Source organism: Haliaeetus leucocephalus, unplaced genomic scaffold, assembly GCF_000737465.1.
Source record: "Haliaeetus leucocephalus isolate CR32 unplaced genomic scaffold, Haliaeetus_leucocephalus-4.0 Scaffold555, whole genome shotgun sequence".
In the NCBI taxonomy this organism is placed as follows: Eukaryota; Metazoa; Chordata; class Aves; order Accipitriformes; family Accipitridae; genus Haliaeetus; species Haliaeetus leucocephalus.
Window position 1 is genome coordinate 19,422,352 of NW_010972991.1, and position 23,290 is coordinate 19,445,641.

The 23,290-nt window shown below is 37.8% G+C and overlaps 1 protein-coding gene across 1 annotated transcript in view; it reads right to left on the bottom strand.

Moving 5' to 3' along the window:
• The window catches only part of CPQ (carboxypeptidase Q), a 140,202-nt gene that overhangs the window by 89,023 nt on the left and 27,889 nt on the right, over positions 1 to 23,290 (bottom strand). Inside the window, exon 3 of the mRNA XM_010577074.1 lies at positions 12,697 to 12,904. Coding sequence (XP_010575376.1) covers positions 12,697 to 12,904 — 208 coding nt within the window. The remainder of the gene's footprint in view (positions 1 to 12,696; positions 12,905 to 23,290) is intronic.

The window sequence follows — 23,290 nt, forward strand, 5'->3', positions numbered from 1 at the left end:
CACAGTTAAAATATTTTTGTGCCATTTATTATGCTTGTGAAAAAGTGACGCAGAATTATTTCATTCCTTTGCTCACAGTTTGAGTCAATTTTGCTATCTATGCTATCATTTTTCCTTCATTTTTATTATTTTCAAGAAACATTAAAAAAAATAGTGTAAAAACCTCTGAAAAAAAGCTAGTTACTTTCAGATCCCTTTTCCAAGGTTCAAAGAAGATCGTGATAAACATTTTAGATTTATCACTTGTTAAAATATTGATCTTATGTATTGATACACACATCCAAACAATTCCAATTTCACCTGCAGAACAAAATTGTTAAAGATGCATGTTTGTTAAACCTGTCCCAGAAAATCATTTTCTTTTCTTCTAGAGGCAAAGTTTTGGTTAAATCTGAGACACTGCAGACAAAATGAAGAGAGCTCTGAAAAAAATGGAAGCTCTTCACAGGACTGCCTAGAGAACCTTAGATAAACTAAGGTTTCTTAATTACTAATTCAGTAGGTCAGCTTTAGAGCAATTGCACAGCATTATGCTAATTGTTTCAGATAAATAATTTCTGTGGATTATCATCTGATAGAGTTTATCATCGCAGTTGGTTCACCAAGGAAGAGAGGGAAAGAGATGTCTCTTATTCTACACTACAAGAGATGAATGTTTTGAGTTACACGATGGGAAAGACACCACAGTACCTACTGTCATTACACTCATATCCCAGGTCAGTGTTGCATCCACACAGCAAGATGCTGTATTTATTCAACACAGTGTGGATAATCCCTTCATCTCTGGTTCTGCTTGGTTCAACATCCCAGCTTTAAATTGGTATTAGCAATTATGATTCACATTACAATTAAATATGTGGTTTCAGATAAGGGAAAAAAAAAGATCAGTTCTCTGCTTCAAAGATTCAACAAGAGATTTTAAAGCGCTCAAAGAAGCAAAATGAAATTATTGAAAATATGCTAGTATCTTTTTACACCACCCTGAGAGAAGAAACCCTTATCTATTCCTAAAAGATATACATTTAAATGAAAATGCAATTATAGACAAAGAAGATTCTTTCAAACCACTAAAACTGTATTTACAGCAATTTAAACAGTTTCAGTGCCACTACATTTAAACAGCTAAAATTACTGCAAGCTAGCTGCTCCTTCTTCAATTTCGTAGTAGCTTTCAAAGGTCACCTTAATTAAATACCTTAAGTGATTCTCTGTTAAGCAGGGAAAGGTTTGGTTGCAATTTTTTGTTGTTTTTCCTTTAAATATACACAGCCTTTCCCAATTAGGGAAAAGTTGACTATTAGAAAACAAAAATAAAATTTCTTTGTGCTTTCAACACAAACTTGGATTCCTTTATCCATTAACAAAATTGAATTTAGCAGCAAGTGATTTAATTTGACAGACATGCAAATTATGTATTTTCCCATCTCTACATTATTGGGTAGATCTCAAATAGCTAACATTCGTGCTTTGTGATATTGCAGAATCCTATGCTGAAAGGTCACTAAAAGAGCTTTAAATGTGCTACATAGATAATTAAAAAAACAAAGTAATTTCTTTAGTGCAGAGGCTTTTGAAACAAACTGCAGCAATTACAGCATGCCGAATGATCAGATGCTCTCTCAGGAGCCTGAGCTTTTTGCACTCATGAAAGATTGTCTAGATGCCTTCATTCATCTCTGTACAAACACGTTCTTCAAGTGTGACCCTTCAACCCCCAAACTTGTGGATCTGTCTAAAATATGCTTGCTCACAGAGCAGGACAGCTCTTCCACGGAAAAGTTGGATGTCATCGCATTACTTTTATGCCACAATTTGTACCACGCCTGGTAAGTCCTAAGTACCTTACAACTGTTCTCAGTGAATACAGCAGGGACCCTGTATAAGCCACCCTGCCAGGGCACATTGTACATTCAATTTCTGCTTCCTAAAGAAAAGCAGATCACATTTCATCCTGAGTATTGATGGTTCCTATGAATTTGCCAAGATTATTCTGAATTGTTGTTCTCTCGTCCAGAGTATTTAGTACTTTATCTTTGTGACCCTGCCAACACTTGCAATCACATTCTTCATTCCCTTACCCTGGTCCAGTCACCAGCAGATTCAGAAGGTCACACTGAAGTGCGACTGTGAACATCCCCTGAGTTCTTTATAATTCACAGAAAAACCTGTCACAGATAAATGAAAATGCAAGTAATTTGAGTGTTAGCCATTGCTGACTTTGTGCAACGAATAATCTCAAGCACTCTGAAAGACTTGCTGAGTATTTTGCAAGGGCAGCAAGGGCTGTTACATTGATCTCTAGCAGGAAATTGTGTGTGTAACAAAGTCCACAGATAAAAGAATATAAAGTTTATATATTTTCATATAATCTAGAATATCCTTACAAATTTTGTTGAAATTTAACCAACCTATCAAAGCCAGCTTATTTATAGTTCTTTATACTTAGCTATATCTCTTTCCTGAAACTCAGCATTTAAATTTATCTCGGCAATTTTAAATTAAACTACCAAATTAATCAATGAAAAAGTAAATGCACCATACTTAGTGGGTAAGGGTGCAATCCAGTTATTTTGTTGAACTTATTTGAAGGTTGGAAACTCTAATGAATGAGAAAAAAATCATCAGACTTGGGCTTGCTATAAATAGGCTTATTAACTACAGCCTATTTACATACACAGCTGCAGTCTTCCAGAAAGACTTGCAGAACAACTTGCAGAACGTGTTGAGAGACAGTCAAATAAAGTATCATCTGAACATTAATTCCAGCTAAGTGAACAGATCCCTGGAACACTTTAGCATATAAACGGAGGTCAGTGGACTTCAAGTAGAAGTGGAGAACATAAATCCAAGACTTGAGGTTTACAATGCCAAGAAACAAAATCACAGAAGCAGAACAGACCACAAGCTGTAGTACCTGCTTGTAAGATAAGACAGAGAGGAACATACTTGTCAAGAGTTCAAGATCTTGTTTTCCCTTTCCTTCACAAAGAATAATGTGACCTCAGGTCCTCTTCCTGATTATTTGAAAGGGGGAAGAAGAGGACAGAGGACATCACGTTTTACAGCTCAGTAATCACTCTCCTGGCATGAAGCTGGATGACAGACATTTCCCATTTGGAATGGTAGAATATGCTCTACTCTGCTGAGCAGCACGCCACAGAAGATGGTGTCCTAAAACTATCATATATATATAGCTTACAGCAACAAATTCCATTACAGTGAAGGAATATTATTTCATTAAATACCTTCTCCCACAAGCAGCACATTAAACTTGGCACACAGAGAGGATTAGAAAAATCTTTGTCCAGCTGACATCACTGAAAGTAGAAACTAAGCACAATGATCATTAAACCAGGCACACAATTAAAAAATAAAGCTCAGAATGTTAAGTGATACAGAAGTACTGAGACAGTATTAATATCCTTCCCCGCTGAGTTGAAATATTTAAAATACAAGGAAAATCCTATTTCTATTTGCTTATATGCACTCTAGGAAAAAACCACTGATTTGGTGCAATTGCTAAGGCAGTATGGTTTACAGACTATTTCATCTTACATCATGATATTATTCCATTCTCCACCCTCTATATGAAAATTTATGTATGATTAGATGAAATGGGACATAAGAGGGTTTTTTCTGAGTAATTTATACCAGGACATTGTACACTGTTCTTGAGACTAATATTTCACAATGATGGTTGTAAATTCAAACACTGTGATAGAAATCAGATGTCAAGGGACTATGTAACTACCAGAAGAATACGCATTTTAGTTTCTTTTTGTTCAAATTTGTAAACCAGTCTATGGAATAAATGGCAGAATAAAAACTAGTGGGAAAAACAGACGCAGACTGTGAGGAACATACTTTTCGGCATGTATAAAGAAGCAAACCTACAGAACCTGTAGTACAAAATACATTTTCTGTTAAAGACCCTGTAACATGTCCTTTTTTTTCTTTACAACTTCAGTAAAGAAGAAATAGGATCTCAGTCCTAAACACATAAACCAGTTTACTTTTCTGACAAGTACTACTGAAAAGAGTTAACCATGTAAATCGGGAATTTGTCCAAACTTTCCATTTACCTGTTACAATTAATTAGAATTATATATGTGCACAATGAAACTGTAGATAACTTACATATTACATCATGATATACTGTTGGTATAAGTACCGATAATACTTGAGAAACTCTATGAACAAAATTTATTCTTTGATTTAATTAAGATTTATGCCTGCCAGCCTCACAAGATCTTTAACATTTTATTAATAATAATTTTGGACAAATTTTACTGGTATAATGTGCTTTACAGTGTATTTTGCTTTGCCAAACCATAATAAATACTTTTGCATCATTGTGACTACATTTACAATAAAACTACAGTGGCAAAGTGCAAGGCCTTAAAGGTCTCAGAAGCCTAGAGGAATCCTTCTAGGCCAATGAAACTGTATAAAAAAACTATATAACAATGGTATAAAAAAAAAAAAGAACGAATTATATCAACATTTTGAAGCACATACTAATGAAGCTAACCAAGGTCTTGAGACTAATTTTCTTAATGACCATGCCAACTGTGGTCAGTTTATTGTTTTCACCATCTCTCTGCACTCCTTGTTCTCACAAAGCAGCAATGTGATGCGTGAAACCCTAACAAGTCTACTCACAATTCTGCAGCTGGTTCAGTGTTTCTCAAGAATACTGTCTCTCTGCCCACCAAAACTACGAACTCTGCTAGATACTCTGCTAAATCATTGAGTAACCATCTCTCTCAGCTGCTGCAACCACACGTTTCTTAGAATAACACCTGTACTGTCAGCATCTCAGTGTGATTGAGCAGACCAAGTTCTTTCCCCCTTTCACTTCAGCCCCAACCTGACCATTTTAGACTTCACTGCTTTTAGCATTTCCCCTCCACTCCATTAACAATGTTAACTCCGTCCACCGTCTAAAATCTCATTGTCAGATCTTCCTCCACATTGGTCCTGTGTGTGGGAACCTCTGAATCTGTGTTGAACAGCGCTCTACATCCAACCCACATGCTCTTAGACATGCAGTTTCCCATTAGACTTGCATGGAAAAGATGTATTGTTTTAGCACTCTGCTCATCTTCTGGACCGCAGACTCACTAGGACAAGAACTATCTTGGTAGTCCTCCTTCTGTTGTACAAGGTCAAACATACAGTCTGCACTTAAAAAATACTATAGTCTGCACCTAACAAATACAAACATACTGCTGCAGATATTTGACTACTTCTGTAGTGAATAGCTGTTTTAAACTAATCCTTGATGCTCGACACTAGCATTTCTGGCACCTACTTGTTCATAATGAAAAGTACAATATAGTTTCTTTCCTCCTTCCTCCTCAATATTGCGGCTTCTTACTTCATGCCTCAGGCAAGTATCACATCTGCCAAACCCAGGACTACCCTTTAGAAACTCTTGCATTTCAGAATGCAAGAGGGATGCAGTGTAATTTTAGAAGATAACTTTGTCAATGTGGAGAAAAAAGGCTTTCACAACCATTCTGTAAACCCTATGTGTATTTGTAAATTATTACTGAAATAAAATCCCACAGTAATTCTTTAAACTGCTGTGTGCAAGTAGAGACAAAGGAATGGGTGGGAAGAAAAGTGTATCTGCTTATACTCACATCATCAAAAGGACTACAAAACTGCGTGCTCAGATAAATTTGCTGGCCAACAGAACAAGCACCCTAAATGTTACTTTTTAATTTCTATTCCCACAATTTATTTGGTTGCAGTTTAGGAATTAGAGGATTTAAAACCCAACCGTACGCTCTGAAGAGTAGCACACAGAGCAGAGGTCTAGCAAGTAGCTTTGGGCAGGTACCAGCCTGGATTCAAAAAAAGAAAGGGGCTGGGGTAGGCAGCCAGCTGTCGTGTATACGGTGATATCTACACCCAAGCTCAGGTGGAAGGCAGAAAGCACACTGTCTGAGCTTACCTCAAGAGAATCTAAACAGAACATGTATAGCAGGATGACAGCAGCACAAACTCCACTTGACTCCAGTGAGGAAGGCCACCTCATCCCTTGTCACTGTCACCCTGGTGCTGTAGTAATCTAGGATATCATAGAATCATCATAGAATCATAGAATGGTTTGGGTTGGAAGGGACCTTAAAGATCACCTAGTTCCAACAGCCCTGCCATGGGCAGGGACACCTTCCACTAGACCAGGTTGCTCAAAGCCCATCCAACCTGGCCTTGAACACTTCCAGGGATGGGGCATCCACAGCTTCTCTGGGCAACCTGTTCCAGTGTCTCACCACCTCACAGTGAAGAACTTCTTCTTTACATCTAATATCAATCCACCCTCTTTCAGTTTAAAGCCATTACCTCTTGTCCTACCACTACATGCCCTTGTAAAAAGTCCCTCTCCAGCTTTCTTGTAGGCTCCCTTTAGGCACAGGAAGGCTGCTATAAGGTCTCCCTGGAGCCTTCTCTTCTCCAGTTGTGTGTCAGAGAGTTGAGTTAGCACACTCTGGTCCATCTGGAGACCAGGTGTCAATGGCAACTAAAGCTGATACATTTTTCCTTCATATTGCAATAGCTCGTATGCAGTGATGGTTACTGTGCCTCAGCTGGCAAGAGGAGGATGCTTTCAAAGAGCTGCTGGCTTGCCTGCACCCAGTGGAACACATCTCTTGGTTCTGCTCTGGCATCCCCAAGCTGAGACACACAGCAACTTCAGGCGTCTCCAAGATCAGCAGAGATCTGCTACTACCACGGCCCTCTCCCCCCCCCCTCAGTTGCCCATTTATAGATGCGGTCCAGTCATTTTGAAAAGAACTGAACATTACAAAGGTCACATTACACTGGTGAATCTGACCTGATGCCTTCCAGCAACACTATATCAGGAAAATAATTTTAAAAAAGATCTAAGTTGTTTTGAATCTTTCTTCCACATATACACATTCACTTGTTCCACCAATGTTTCAGACACACACTCTAAGTAGTACAATGCTTTTTAACTGTTGCCCCTTAACAAAATGAACCACATATGTACAAATTACTTTTAAGATGTATTTGTTGCATACCCAGATATTGAGGTTTCCAAAACACATGCCTACTTTAGGGCACATCAGTCATTCAGAGCCAGAAGGCAAACTCTTGCCAAGTTCTCCCTAGCAGAATTAGATGCTTTCAGCTTTTGGGTTTTAGATGGGCAATTCAAGTTTTAGAAGATTTGCCAAGCTCTACACCACAAAATTTAGCATGCACTTTAGTCTTAAAATTTGCTAGGCCTTCTGGCAGTAAAAAAAACCCAACACATTCTTAAAATGGTCAAGTTACAAAGAAAAATTTTCCTCCATATCAGTTTCATATTAATTTGACTATTTTCATCATGACAAGACCTCTTTTTAAGAACAAATGACAGCAATATTGCCACTCCCACAAGGCACACTATTAAAAACAACCGCCCCAATTCATAGGACAAAGTCCTGTTACTATTAAAACAAACACACTCACAGAGGGTACTACTTCTTTCAGCAAATATTGATACAAAAACTTCAAAGAAAATACAACATTTCCTAACAATGCCAGTGTTCTTTCTTCAGCCTTTCTCTTGTTTCTTTTTCACCATTTCTCTTTCGTCATCTTCTTTCCCATCAGCTCACTATCATGAAGTAATGGACTGGCACTCTCAAAACCCAATCTCCATAATCATCTCTTAAATTCTAGCAGTGACAGGCATCAGCTTACAGTCACAGGAGAGAGGCTCACAGAAGTGCACTTACAAACCCTTCAACATTTTGGAATGAATAGCAAAACAATCCACATGGAGAAAATGTGATAATGGAGCCATAACGTGATGGCACCAGGCTCTTAAAACATTTCTACTCAAAGCTCTATTGTATGCATGATTTAGTTTGAGCATAGGGATATCTGGAAGCCACATCAAAGGGCTAATGGATAGACATTTTGTTAACATATGTAGAACTGATGCCAGGCCATAAAACAACATTGTACTGAGTATTACACATCTTCAGAGAAGTCTTTTTTTTTTTTTTTTTCCTGGGGTTGGGGTTTTTTTTTGGTCTACAAATTATTTCTTCCCTTATGTGCATGAATGCCTAACAGGCTCAGAAGCCTGGACAATTTTCATGTTCTCTTGTTCCCTGGAGCTTTGCCCAGTATCACAAATTCCAAGAGAGGGCTGATTTTTGAAACAGGGAAAGGAAGAAGAATGAAAAAGTAAATAAGCTGCCATTTCCTTTGTAGAACAGGTTCTGTTACATCAATCACAGATTGGTAGAGAACTTCACAATCTATTACCTTAGGATCTCTGTTTCTCAGGTCATTCCTGGGACTGCTACTTTCAAAGTGCTGTCCAAACTTGGCTCAGAGCTACAGTACATTCTTCAATGGTCTTTTATGCCTGTGGTGTTCAAAATAGAGTCACTTTTCAAATGGTACATTTTGTAGATATGGCACTCCATAAAAACAGGAGGCAAAAAAGCTGTGTAGAGTGAATTCCTGGAACAGCTCTTCAGGATTCAAAAAAAGCCACTTATGAGCTCCTCTGTTTCTGGTCTACAGTATTTATGCTAGATCACACAATAATGAGCAACAATTAAATTTATGTACTTTGTAGGGCACTTAGGAAACAGTTTTCCCATCACTTAGTAACTGTAAGATAAGTAAAACAGCACTGCACACCAAGAAATATGCAGTACAGAAAGACGCTGAAAGTCAGGATTATAGAAGAGTTATATCTTTATCCACTTTGATACCATTTCAGTTAATCAAGTATTTTGTGGTTCCGTGTTTGGCACATTAGGTACATTGAAGCCAGACTAACAAGAAACAGCTGCTATTTATAGCATTTCCCCAGAGATGGGGATGGTTGCTTCTGCACTTTAAGACCAATCATGTTACATCTGTATTAAAATGAGAAGACAAATATGTTTTACTGCCAGCTCTGCCTGAATTTCAAATGAAAACCACATTAGTTAACTTGTGAATTTCTCAGTCAGTCAGTCTCCAGTGTCAATTTACATAGTTTAAATAAAACATCTTACCAATATACAATACAGTACAAAAGGATGCTAACAGCACGGTCCCAGGTTCAACAGTGTGCTTCAAAAACTCCTTCTCCAAGATAAAAGTCAGGAATGGACTGCAAACGTCTCTAACCTGCAATAGCCTGGACCTCAGCAGGTTCTGCTACCATACCTTTCTCATTTCACAAACTCTTTCGCTCAACTGTCAGCAGTCATAAAGGCTTAAATATGTTAAATCCCATAACCCACAGGTTTACCACTCTCGCTGCTGTCCTAAGCACTGTGAGAATGGGATCCCAAGCTCAGAAAGGCTTCCAGGGCATCAAGTCATAAGCATGTTTGGTCCCACTGCTTCCAATCTGTTTGTATGAAAAAAAGCTTGATCTTGAACTCATTATCTTATAGGCACAGGCTCACCTCCTTTGGGCACCTACAGGTATTCAGGCCTCAGCAGCCACTAAACAAGGACCCCAGGACTGACGGCGAGGATGGTGGATGTCTCTGCTCAGAACATGAACAGTCATGCCCACTCTGACAGTAGCAAGGGTCCTATGTTGGGAAAGCAGCCCTTCCCTAACTTAGAAGGGATAATACAAAGATAAACAGACCAGAGACATTCGTGAGACACTGAACTTTACTGACAGCATGACAAAATCCATTTCCTTTTTCTGTTCAGGTGCTTTCCACACCACCTGAAAACTTGGTAGTGCAAAGTTGCAACTTAAGCAGGTTTGAAAGTACATTTTCCTTCGTTGGAGCAATTGATGCTAAGGCATTTGCTTACTGCTACTGGCTGGCCAAACAGAAAGGATAAAGCAGAACAGAAACCTGAAGTAACAGTGGGTGAATTTTTCAAAAGTACCTGCATGCCTTGGGTGCAGAGCTGCCTCAAAAAGCAACAGGACATCTGCACCCATGTCACATCATCGCTTCTGAAGATGAATGAATCCCTGAGAGCTTGATGCTTCACAAAGCAGTAATTACATTTCTTTTACTGCTTTAAGTTATTCAGGAATGTAAATGTGTTGGTTAAGCATAGGTGCCTAAACAAAGATTTGCAAGTTTGACAATTCTGAGTATTAATTTTTATGATATCAAACATTTCTTGCAACAGCAAAACTAAGCATGTATTTCAAGATTTTAAGAACACTAAGTTTAAAATACAGCAAACTTTTAGAAAAATATGTCAGAAATATTTCAACTAGGATTTTTTTCTGTTTTCCTTAACATTTTTCTAGTTTTACTTTTTCCCCCCTTCATTGCTATATGCAAGAATCCACACAAAACACTTGGAAAAATGACTTAAAAAGGAGGAACTGAACTGGACACTCTACAAGAGTGGTCAAACAAAGAAAAAAAACCATGTTAAGAAAAAACAATAAATTGTTTTCTCCTTTAAAGGATTTTAATAATAATATTCAACATTGCTTGTAACATAAAATTTTCAGACAAATATTATTTCAGTTCTTGGTGATTATATTTAATAAACATGCTAAAATCTCATAGGAGGAATTAATGAATTATTTATAAATCAAGCAGTACATTAAATTCTGGTCAATATATAGATGAACACAAACATGCCTAACGTGCAATTACATCTAGAACTGTATCACATCTCACTAGACATCTTTGGTATCCTACAACGACCCTCATTTTCAATTAAATTCCAGTTTTTTAAGCTATAATTTGCTCCAATACCTGTGACCAGTTATGTTTCACAGGCTTCAGCCTAATTTCAAACTGTTTTGCTTTAGACCTTTGTAAAAGCGATACCACCCGCTGCTGATTTCTCACCCAGAGTTCAGAGATTTGCTTTGTTTCAATTCAAAACTTAAATTGAAATTTTGGCCCGTGGAAATGGCACCTTTCTACTCCCCTGGATTTGCACTGCATTTTGAAACACTTTGGTATAAAAGGCATTGTAAGAGTTTGGGTCTGCAATGTATTTTATTGCCTAAATAGCTAGATGGTTCCCATTTTTACCGGAGTAACACAGTGGAATGAGAGTGGTGAAGCACCCATTAAGGCTCCAAGAGGAACTGAGTACTAAAAAACCTAAACATTCACTTGTTTTATTTTTCTGTTTCTTGGTTACATTTTCAAAGTGTGTCCACTACCACTCCCATTAACATCAGCAGGGGGCTTGTAAATAAGTCTTTACCCAGTGTTTCAAAAAACTGAGCTTCTCAGTGGAAGAAGTGAAGAGATCCCAATCCATTTCATTACTTAAAGAAACAGCAGGACAGCAAAGAGAAAATCAAGTACAGGCTAGCACCTTAACGTATCTTTGAAGGTTACATTTGGACACTTCATAACCTAAATTGAAACATCGAATTTTGAATACACCAAACATAATTCAGGAAAGATAGCCTATTAGTTGGTCAGAAGCACGGCTAAAAATTCAGGTGACATAAAATTAAATTAACTGTACCCTAATTTAGAAGTTGGGGCATTGTCTTTAACTTGGTAAATACTTGTTTCATGAAGCTAGACTCATAGGTGATGGTATGTAATCCAACCAGCCATAAGGGTAGTTACTTTTTCCCTGCCCAGTGATCAAGCTTCTGAAACAATACATTCATGCTAACACTGAGGATCTCTAGACATCACAAGCCAGAGCTACAGAACTACCATCTCAGAAAACATAAAATCTTTTAAGAGCTATGCCTGGTTTAAAGGACAGAGATAGTCATTCTTGTTTTCCATTGAGGTTAGAAAACTACAATGTTTAAAAAAGAATCATGGCTCCCTACATGTACTCTAGCAGCAATTTCTAGTGCTGCTGTAACTGAGCTTGCATCAGCATTTTCACAATAAACCATACTGCCAGAAAAAGCATTCCATGTTGTAAGCTGACATGGAAGACCTCATACCAGGCACAAATCCTTCAGTACCACAAATCTAGTTTGCATGATTTTTGGCTAAGAAGTTGGAAGAAAAGAGAAAGCAAGAAGAAAAGTCTTAAAATGGAAACCAACAATTTAGGATTAACTAGTGTTCAAACAGAATTTGCAATACTTTTTAGCGCAGATGGTTTATTCCTCCAAACTAACACACATAAAACTCCTGCTAAATGCAGCAATGATTTGTATAAGAAACACCATCTTCAAAAAAGTTAAACTGACATCCTGCATTCACTTTTCATCTGAGGAAAAACTCAGGCAAACAATTTTATTTCTGGACAGCAGAACCTGGCTTATTTGCCTGATCAAGAAACCACTTGAAGATTATTAACAGAACAATAAGCAAACTCCAAGCACAAATCATTATGGCAACCTTAACTTACTACTCGTTATTTAAAACAATAACTGTATTCGTTACAGTGCTAGGATCTCCCTTCTGCTTACATACATGCTTCTTTGTAAGCCTATGCAGAGAAACGAAAAGGAGGAGGTTAAATTGTGTACAGTTTAGTTGAACTTCCTGTTCTTAGAACACAGTAATTCTTACAGTTTTCTAAAATATACCCTAGTACGTTAGAACTGAGCCTGGTGGTTTCAAACCTGCTACCTGAAAAAGACTGCAAAGCCGATATGTCTGAAACGTAGAAGAACAGGTGACTGAGTTACTCGCTTGAGGGATTTCTTAGGAAGGGCTGTTCTTTGCGTTTGTTTTTTCATATTTTAAAGAACAAAATAAGTTATTAAGTTTCTTTTTGTATATTCTCACTCACCTGCTCTGGGTACTTGCTTCCAACTATCTCTGCCACAGTGTTAAAGGAAGGAGAGTCTGGATAGGTTTTAGCCCCCATCTTCAGGTGCACAACAATCTTAGTGCCCCGGAAAGACATTCGTGACATCATTTCAGCATCTTCCACAGAGATACAAGCAGTGGGAATCTGGGGCACATCAGGCTGGTAATTCTGCCACCCAGTATGTGGGCTGTGAAAAGAACAATAAAAACAGTGTTAATGACTTAGCTCTGTAAATTATTATAGAATTATTAAAAAGACCACTTTCACTACCATCCCCAGCAGACTCTCAAAAAGGATATATTTACTGTTTTTAAATAAACCTTTTGATAAAATACATCAAGTGTTGTTATACTAATCAGAATATCTGACTGTTAGCATTCTGTATGTCTAAAAGCTATTCTGTGTCAGCTCTATTTAGGTCATTACCAAGCTTTGACATTACAGTAGTAAATGCTCTGATACCACACTTCCTTCAGTGCTTTATTAGGAAGAAAAGCAATGAAAAGCTGGTAAGTGAACAGTTTGTAAGAAGTGCATTTTTCTCCCTGTGACAAGTAATGAAATTAAATTCACTACTTCAGCTATTTCAACATCAGACTGGAGATCTATTTTGAAAAGCACTAATATGAGAGACTTCAGGAAAAATAAGACAATGAGACCATAAAAAAAAAAAAAAAGCACATTTATTCGTTCTCAGTACACTCAAGGTTTCAACCACTACCTGTAGATGAAAGAGAATTAAAAAAAACCAAACAAACAAATAGCCCACAACAATTAACTTTACACAAATTACACAAAGAAGAAGAAAAATATGCATCACTAGATGTAAGGCTTCAGTGTCTCCCATTTAGGAATAGCTATGCCTTGTGGAAATAAAAAAAAGGGGAAAAAAAATAAACCCCTAAAAATAATCACGAAGTTCCTCTGACATTCACAGTGCGATATGGAGTGACTTCTTTCCTCTCAGAAAGCTGCAGATGGTTTCATGACTATTTAAAGCAATTATTTCCCTTCCAGAGGCTCCTTCTACCACTGCTGTATGCAGAGCTAACTGAAGTGAGCGATTCCACGTCTGACATCACAGGATCGCTAAAAGGTAATGGACAAGTGCCTTAGCAAGTTCGTTCAATGTTTTTTCACATTTGGCCATTATTTACATATTTCTCATTTTGTGGTGCTTCTGTTGAGATCTTTGGTTCTGACTTGCAGAAGTCCTGACCATTACAGCTGCAGCTGAAGTCAACGCTTTTGAAGTGAAGTTGTATATAAAGCCAGATACAGCAGCAAGAAACATGTGGGGGAAAAAAGAGAAATCAGGATCTAGATGTATGCCCAAATTCGCAAATACGCCCGATATTAAATCATTCATTGCCTTCATGTCCCACTTGTAAAATGGGAATAAAAATACTCTTTGTTTCACAGACAGGAAAAAAAAGGAAATAAAAATACTCTGTTTCAAGCAGACAGACTCAAAGAACACTTGAGAACCATTCTGATACCACAATAATGATCAGAAATCGATGGGCATACCATTACATGTCCTAAATCCTAAAATAAGCTTAGAAGTGCGCATTGAAATATTAGGGTAAAACTGAATAAGCAGCTCTCCAGTACTGACCATCCTCTGCAGTAAATCTGTAAGCTGAAATAATACATCTGCAACCCTTTATTTCAGGTCTACTTTGTAATTCTCATGTTTCAGTCACTACTCCAGAGGTGTTTTCAAAATAAATAAAATGTTCAGCCATCTAGAGGCTTCTTCAATATTCTTATGAATATGCTATTTGTCTATTTGTCTCAGTTACTAAATTCTGACTTCATCAGTGAAATGCCAGTGAATTATGTTTCCGAAGGAAATATCTAAAGCTAAATCATATCTTTACCTACGTGTCACCCTCTGAAGAAGGGCTAGAGTTGGAAGCTTTCAAACCAGATTAGAGACATTCTTCACATCAGCTGTTACAAATTTTAATACTATTTATCCATATATTAGTAACAGAATTGCAGAATGGTTGAGTTTGGCAGGGACCTCTGGATGTCATCTGGTCCAACTCCCCTGCTGAAGCAGAGTCACCCGGAGTTGGTTGCCCAGAACCATGTCCAATACATGAAAATCTTCACCTATGAGCCTGCTTACAGTAGCAGACTGTTTATACATTTAAACAAAAATTTTTAAAAATTTGAGGGATTTTTAAGGCTTCTAAACTGGAAAAATCCCACTTAATTCCTGGAGGAGATGTGGTGAGGAGAAAGGGAGAAATCTGCTTTGTAAGGATATAGATTAGGTAAAATGTGAGAGATTATTCAGTTCTATTTGTTTAGAAGAAGAAATCCTTCTCAACAATAACAAGTCATATTGTAATCAATAACTTACCTTGCAGAGTAGAGATGTATAAACTTTTATTTGAAAAGAAAATACTAAAAAATCAGTTCACAGAGGTCTTACAGGAGCTGCTTCAGAGTGTAGGCAGATCTGTTTATTAGGTGGCAACAGCTTAGGAAGCTACTGCTCCCAGTTGTTTACGGCTGAACCTCATATGAAGGCCAGTGCCCCTTCTCCTCATCAGCTTGGCAGGTCGGGTAACCAGTAGCTCACCTTTGAAATAACAGTTACCTGGGTACTCAGAATCTCTTGTGCCACATAATCCTCCCTTAGTGGGATAAACTCATATAGACTTGTAAATTCAGATCTTTTTTTCTTTTTTTTCCCCTTTGTCCTTGTTAAAAAGAAAAGGCCCCCCTCAACCCCACTTTAAACCACAACAATTTGCTGCACATGTTTAATATTTCTTTGAGTGTTTGGAGATATACCCAGCATGTTGACCAGGAGACTTTCCAAAAAACATAAAATAAAGAACACACTGAAAAAAAAAGAGAGATGACAATTTCATGTATTAATGTTCAAAAAACCCCTACATTCAACAACTGAGCAGAAACAGTTTCTGCTCATTTTAAATGAAGCCATTCACCTGTGTTTTCTGGCAAGATTATGTCTTATTACTAACATGCCGTGTACACTGAACTGTAGTAATTCAAGTTTTATCACCACCTGTATTGATTTCACTCTCCTTGTTATTTCCCGAGATGCTCAACAAAAGAAACCCCTAAAACTGTATTGTTTCTCCAATATAAGTAGCAATTACATTTCTTTTGGATGCTCAATCCCGATGCCCCAACACAACTGTGAATAAAGCTTCTGACAACCCACTGAGATGCACACGTGCTTACACGCCCCAAATGAACTTGCAGGTACAAAATTTACCCCAGCTACTCCAAAAAATAAACCTTAAAGTCACTTGGTAGTCTTACATTTTTATGCTCAAACTACTATTTTTCCAAGATTATAAAGGCAAACCCAACAACCCAAATTAAGATGTTTTGGCACAGGCAGGCAGAGCCAGCAACTGTTCAGAAGATACCAGGACCTGAAGGGAATGGATGACTGTCCAAATGATTGCTACAAAAAGAGAAATGGACCCTAAGCATTACCAGTACAAAGGCACAAGGCAAATATCACAGTACTGTATATTCTTAATGTTACAAGATGAACTCAGGTAGAAAACATTTGCGGCAGACAGTAAGCATCCTGGGATATACCTGATTAAAGTTTACATGCATGCAAAATACGCCCTGTGTTAAGTATATCTACATAATAAATTGCTTAAAGTGTCAAAGAGTACATCAAAAAAATTCTAAGTAAATTTAGCCCCTTTTATGCAGAGATAACCAAAAACTGGAAAGGCTGCTGGCCATATGGCAAGACCTGAGCAAGTATTAACTAAACAAAATAAAAAAGTTATTAGCAGACTTTTTGTGTCAACAGATGAAGATGGAGAGAAGCAGTCCTGAGTTTGCCTCAGAACAGGGTGAAGAGGATGTAGTTCAGGAGAAAGAATTTTGGTACTGGTGGGCAAGGAAGACTTTTTTTCACTGAGTCTGAACAAACATGACTTTGTGGCTATTCTTTCTGAAGTAAAAGGATTTTACTAAAAAAAAAAAAAAAAAAAATCTGACTTGCATTTACCATTCCCTGTCCCTTGAAAAAGAAAAGAAAGAAAAGGATCACATAAAACCAGCTAGGGAGATCACAAAGCAACCCTGACTCAGAATCAGCATTCACCTTTGCAATGTTGGTACCTACAGGCAAGGAAGGTGCACCTCTGGTGTTTCCTACTAACACCTGGGAGTGATGTCAGCTTCTGCTGCTTCAAACCCACACTCTCTCTGAAAATGCTGTCATCCCGCAAAGCCTGAATTCATTTTGCAAAACTTTAATGGCAATTAGGCCATTTAGCATCTAACATACTCATAGTCCAATACCATAGTTTGGTGTTCAGTAGAGGAGAGGGGGGTGGGCAGGTTTTTGTTTTGTTTTTTTTTTTTAATTTATTTAACAAAAGCACCTGTTCTTCTGATTTTAGATCTACTGGATCACCTCATCTCCATATTTAAACTACTTAAAAAATTGAACACATCTAGCTAGATTAATCCTTTATAAACCTATTAACGTTAATAAAAACTCATCATCATTCGGTCTTGACATTCCTGTTCCAACAGCTGACAAGATTCAGATAAATAAAGTGGTTGGGTTTTGCTTTTGATAAACTCCTAGATTTCACATCTTGGAAAGCATTTAAGAGAAATATCACAGTATGAATAACAAAGCAGAGGAAAGGCTCCAAAAAATAAAGCATTTTCTCTGTTAGAAGTGCACATCAAATGACTAGTAAGAAACAGATTACATCTTACAGAAAAGTGTAAAGGAAGAGTAAAAAAGTCAAGAGGCAGCTAGTTAGTTTCTCTTCTGAGTAAAATAATCAAATGTGGAGAAACTAACCGGTGTGGATGAAAAGATGTGCTGCTGGTGTCAGGTCAGTTCTAACTCCTGTTACTGTGGTAGCTGACCTCACAGTCTTCATGCCTGGACTACCAACTCTTATCTCTGAGATAAGCTAAAATGCCCAAGGGCAAATGAACTGTGTAAGAACCAGTGCTTCAAGCTAAACTGGATGCTCTGATGGAAAACACATCTCAAGTTGAAACCTCGGGCAAAGATAGCAAATCTGCTAAAGGGAGAAGTAAGCATGACATTTCAAGAACTCTAACATGACTAATAGAAAAAAAAAAAAAACAACAAACAAAACTTGATTATACTAAAGCTTACAAAGACCTGTTTCAGCCATAATGTGTATACACTCCCCCCCAATGCACAATTCTTCACACCAACCTCATAAAGCAATCTAGGGTTGGGAAATACAAAATGAATGGTCTAAGTAGCTTTAGTTTACTCACTCATACAAAAACATTGTGAGACTCTAATTACATACATGACCACCTATTTTCCACAGGACTCATGCCATATTCACTGTACCAACCACATATAAACTAAACATTCATATGTTCGTTGTTACTGACTTAAATCATTAAATACATTCCTGAATGGAACCATGACTATATTAATCAATAGCTATACCCATAGCAAGATCGCAGCCTTAACTCTTGGTAATAGCTCACATCCTCCTCCTACTTTGGCTCTGTTTTTTCACTTGTATATTCTACATATCACAGAAAACACGCTCACGTACAAAGCTTTACACTTTAAAGGAGTGATAGAACACTGTAGCAAAACAGAAGGGAAACTGTACATCTTGATCTCACACTTAGCTACAGAGAATAGCTACTCATGAGTGCCTCACTCCTGTATCTTTCTCTTCATTGAGAGCAGTATGGCAAAGGCGGAACTCCATTCCAGTGAATCCCCTTTTCCAGCACCATGAAGTCCTTACAAAACAAAACTTGTCCTTGTGTGCACTCAGACTGTGTACATTCCTTCAAGATTCTCACCATTATCTGGATAGAGAGTCCAAACTGTAACAGAATTAGTCAAAATGTCAAAAGTATCGTTAATCTTCTCAGAAGAAACAGGTCTTTAAAAATAAAATCAAGACTATTCCCTATTTACAGCTACTTGGCAAAATATAAAATAAATAGATGCAGCCTAATTTTGTGTTTCTGTCATCATTTGTCCCAAGATTGTCTTGCTTATTATATTGGCTTTGTAGGATTTGATTTGTTGGTTTACAGTAAGTTGAAATAATAGCAAGACTGCTAACTTTGAAACAAAATATGAATATACACAGAAAATTTTAAGAAACTAAGGAGCAAAAATACAATGTAGTACAAATATGAAATTAAATAATATAGCAGTCTGTTGCAGATAGAATATTTGGAGTCTAGCTATACAGTCTCTTCCAGATTACTTTGTACCAACCTTTAATTGATGTAGCATCTGCACAAGTGTAATGAAGTGTAAGAGAGACTCCAGAAACTATTGGCCTTACGAAGGAAAACTCCCTTTGAAAAAGAGTATAGCATTACTCTGTTACCACATGGACTCCATTTAAATTAACATTTAGAAAACTGCATCTAATCAGTGCTAGGCACTCATTAAAATTAGGCTTTACCAAACAAGCATAATAGCTTTGACATAATTACATATGTGTCAGGCTACAGAATGCAACTAACATGTATATGTTTCTATTTCATGATAATATTCAGTACCACATGCACCAAGGGAATTCTATGATAACCACAGAAGATTTTAAAAAATAGTGTGGATTAGATATGGTTTGTCAAACAAGGAGCAGAAAACAACTGTGAATGGTAAAATGATCAAATGAAGCAAGTCCAATGAATTCCACCCCGGGACTATACAACTGCTGGGAAAGTTGAAAAGTCTGCACAATGCTTTCCAAATGTCTGTAAGAAATGGAGGCTTGCATCAGCTGCTTTTCAACTGAAAAAGAAACTTTCTGCATCTGACAGAGATGAGGATGACTCTCCAGCAGCTGACAATACCTTGAGGGAACGATTTAAGTCATACACCTGTTTGGCCTCCTTCGGCTCAACATGAACAACCAAGCTCCCTCCTCCTGTGTTTACATCGCCGCGCTGTGAGAACGCAGCTGCCTGTTGCATGCTACCATAGGTATGTTAGCAGAGGACTCCTGGAGGGAACGCCAATGACAATTCTAATTGCCAGCAGCTGCAAGGCTTCTGGCTTCATGCAGTTTCTTTTTATTTTTTGTTGAACTTCTGGCTTCTCAGCCTTGAGCAGAAGCCATATTTATGTCTTCAGTGACCCCTCTATCACCAGAGACTAGTGAGCACACAGGACAAATTAAAAAAAAAACCTCACTGGAAACAGACGTTATATTTTATACCTACAGGAAGCATATAAATAAATCCAAACAGAAAAATGAAAACCAAAACAACAACAACAAATTTTCTTTATTTGGAAAGAAGAGAATCAGACAAAGAGGCATCACAGGGCTAGCAATGCCTAACCAAACTAACAGCTATCTGTCTAGATTACTGATCTGGCCTTCATACCTCCTCCATTTAATGACGTTTGTTATTATTGATAATGAATTCTTACATTGCAATTATCAGGCATAAACAGGTGTGAAGAGGCATCAGAGCTTTCAGGGTAGGATCAATCACCATATCAGTGCTTCCAAGACTCTGCTTCACTGCAGACAGTAAGTAGCAGGGAAGGTCAAGCTTTTCCATACTCAGGTATATACATTAAGTCACACTTGAGCCTCCTCTGGCATTGAATACAATATATTACGGGACAGTACGGTGAGGTTCCTCCTCCTTTCGAAAGATGGTCATGGTAAAGGGCAATACGCAGCAGACACTTTCAGTGAACTGAAGGAAAAGGGTAGAGAGATGGAGGATACTGGTCTCACCCACCATAAAACTTCTTCCTTTTAATCAGCTAAGCACAGAGGTGAATAGAGGGGAGCAAGGTCTGAAAGGAGGCAGGGGAAAGTTTCAAACTCACAGAAGAGGGCGTGGATGGCACTTTTCTTCTTCCCTCCCTTCTCCACACTACACACCATTCAGAGCAGTACCCTCTTCGGACACTGTCCTCCATAAAAAAAACGGAAATACAAACCTAACTTAAACATATTTAGGAATAGCTTTTCCACACAATAAGTGGGGGCAATGGGGCAATGCAAACAAAGCCTCATGGAGATACATTTTTAAAGTGTAAAAAGTAACACTTAAGGGTTAACAGGAATACAAGGGCAGTCTAGAAAAAACCCACAAGTTAGGAATGGGAATGACAACGGGGAAGCACCAACAGCAACTATGTAAATGAATAAAAGGGGAGAGCTTTTAAAGCTAAAAAAATAGACAGTAGAATAACTTGGGTATTATTACCACAGATAGCATGGAAGTAAATCCCAGAAGTGAAACAGAAGAGAGGACATGGAGAAATCTAGACATCTTTTCTGCTGTTTGTGAGTATAACCCTGTTTCCACTGAAAATCAGTGGCAAATCTTCCATTAACTTCAATAGAAAGTGGGGAGCAGGGGGAAAGGGTTTAAAAACTGACTGCATATGAGAAGAAAGAGCAAAGGGCCTTGCTGAATTCTGTCTCAAGCAGTGAGCAAACCAAAAGCCACTGCAAGACACTTGTCTGGGTGAGACCCTGTATTTTCTGAAGAAAACTGAAACTCTGAAACATCTTCACTATATAAATGCTTCTTTTACTCCCACAGATCTAATTTCTATGGAATATTAAACTCCTTTTTGATGTTCTATTAAGCAATCCAACACTTTTGCTGTTCAAGTAAAAAAAAGTAACTTCAGGTCAAGACAATAAAAACTATGTTAGTAAAAATAATACAGAGGGGGTACCACTTATTTTTCCCCCTCAAGTGAGAGATTTTAGTAGTGCCACATGAAAGGAACTATTTTAACATCACATGTTCATTATATTTGCCTATCTATTTCACATATTATACAACACTCACACAATGTAAAATGCAATGTAAATGCTTAAGTGATAAGGACACTTTATCTAACAGTGTATTACACTGATTTGATAAACTCATTCTCCAATAAAATGGTATGTCTTTATTTTCAAAACTCAGGCAAGTCTTGCCTGTTGCTCCAAAGTTACAGATACATCCTGAAACTTGAAATCCACTGTAAACAGAAAAGTTCCTTTTAGCAACAGTATATATTTTTAAAGCTTATTATAACATTATAACAAATTCTGTGAACTAGGACTAAATATTGAGCAGCACAGCAAAATGTCATGCCAAGCATGAGCATTCTTTCCCCAGCTGTATTTGTTGACTGTGGCAGATTCTTCCAAAAGCTTCATAATCTACATCAGATGAAATACAAAATGTCCCAATAGGTACATGTTTCCTCTGAACAGCTCCTTTCCTGGCAATTAGTGTTGCGTCTGGGAAATGAAGAGTGCCAGGCTGAAAAAAATATTTTTCGAGTGCAAACCATGGTTGGGATAATGACTGAATCAGTTCTGGAGATCTTCCTGTGCTGCTAGTTTCTTTGGGAGCACGCAGGAAGAACAACCGCTACACAGCAGCTAGCTACCATGAGGAAATAAATGTAGGGGTTTCCCAAGAAAATAGTTAAGTCTTGAGAATTCAAGTAATTTTCTTTCCTCAAAAGGAAAAGAGAAAAGGCTGCCAAATGGCAATGCTTTCTCACTGTTTTATTTTAGATATCAAGTTTGTCGTGCTCTTCATTACATACTACATACTCATACTATTTTGCTTATTGTTTGAAGGTTTGTGCTTTTCCTATTTAATCCTGGAGATATGCTGATTCTTTCATCATCTGCCGAAGGGGAGAGAAAAGATTATTCTCAATCCCACTCTTACATTTTATGGATTCCTTTAATATCTAATAAAGAGTGCCTAGGAGAGTCTCTGCTGGAAGAGAGACTGTCTGAAACGATACAATTTTCTTTCCTTTTCATTAGCTGATCCATGTTGCTGAGGAAAATGTTGTTGGAAAACAGGTAGCAGGCTAGAGGCTTTTGTTGGAATGTACAATAATGATCATGACTTTTATAGTCTGTACATAAATTTAAATACACAAATGCTTTTGGACCTTAACCAAGAGATACAGGCACACAGCCAGTCAGATCAGGTGAACTGTGGTGGTGGTGAAGGTGCATTGGGTTTAGGGACATGACGAGATTCCAGACTACCTGAAAACCGACAGCCATGGGAATGCCACAGCTCTCCGAGCTCACCTCTGGTAGCTCCAGGAGAAGAGGGCTGTCAGGGGGGACCATAGGCTTCCCTGCTTCCTCCTCGCCCATCTGTCCTGGGTGTCACTCTTCTGCTCAGATGGACTCCACAAGGAAGGGCATGCAGTGAGTCACCTGCATTCATAGACTTGTGCACACACCACAGCGTTAGAGCTCAAGATATGAAAACACTAAAGCCCACCTAGTGCCACACTGCAAGACAGTAATGGAATAAAAAGTGGGAACTTTCTTCCCAGTGTTCAAATGCTAAGTAGGAATGATTTCCCCCTGAAGAACACTATGCAGGAAAATTATCTTACTGATTGTTAGCGATTAATGTTAACACTGAGACCACATATGTAACTTCATCAATAATATAACTAGAAAGTCTTTTAAAAAACTGTATCTACTTAGAAAGAAGTGTATCATATAATTTTAGAAGTAGAACTGTGTTTTATAAGCTCATATGCACAGGCTGAATTGACTTG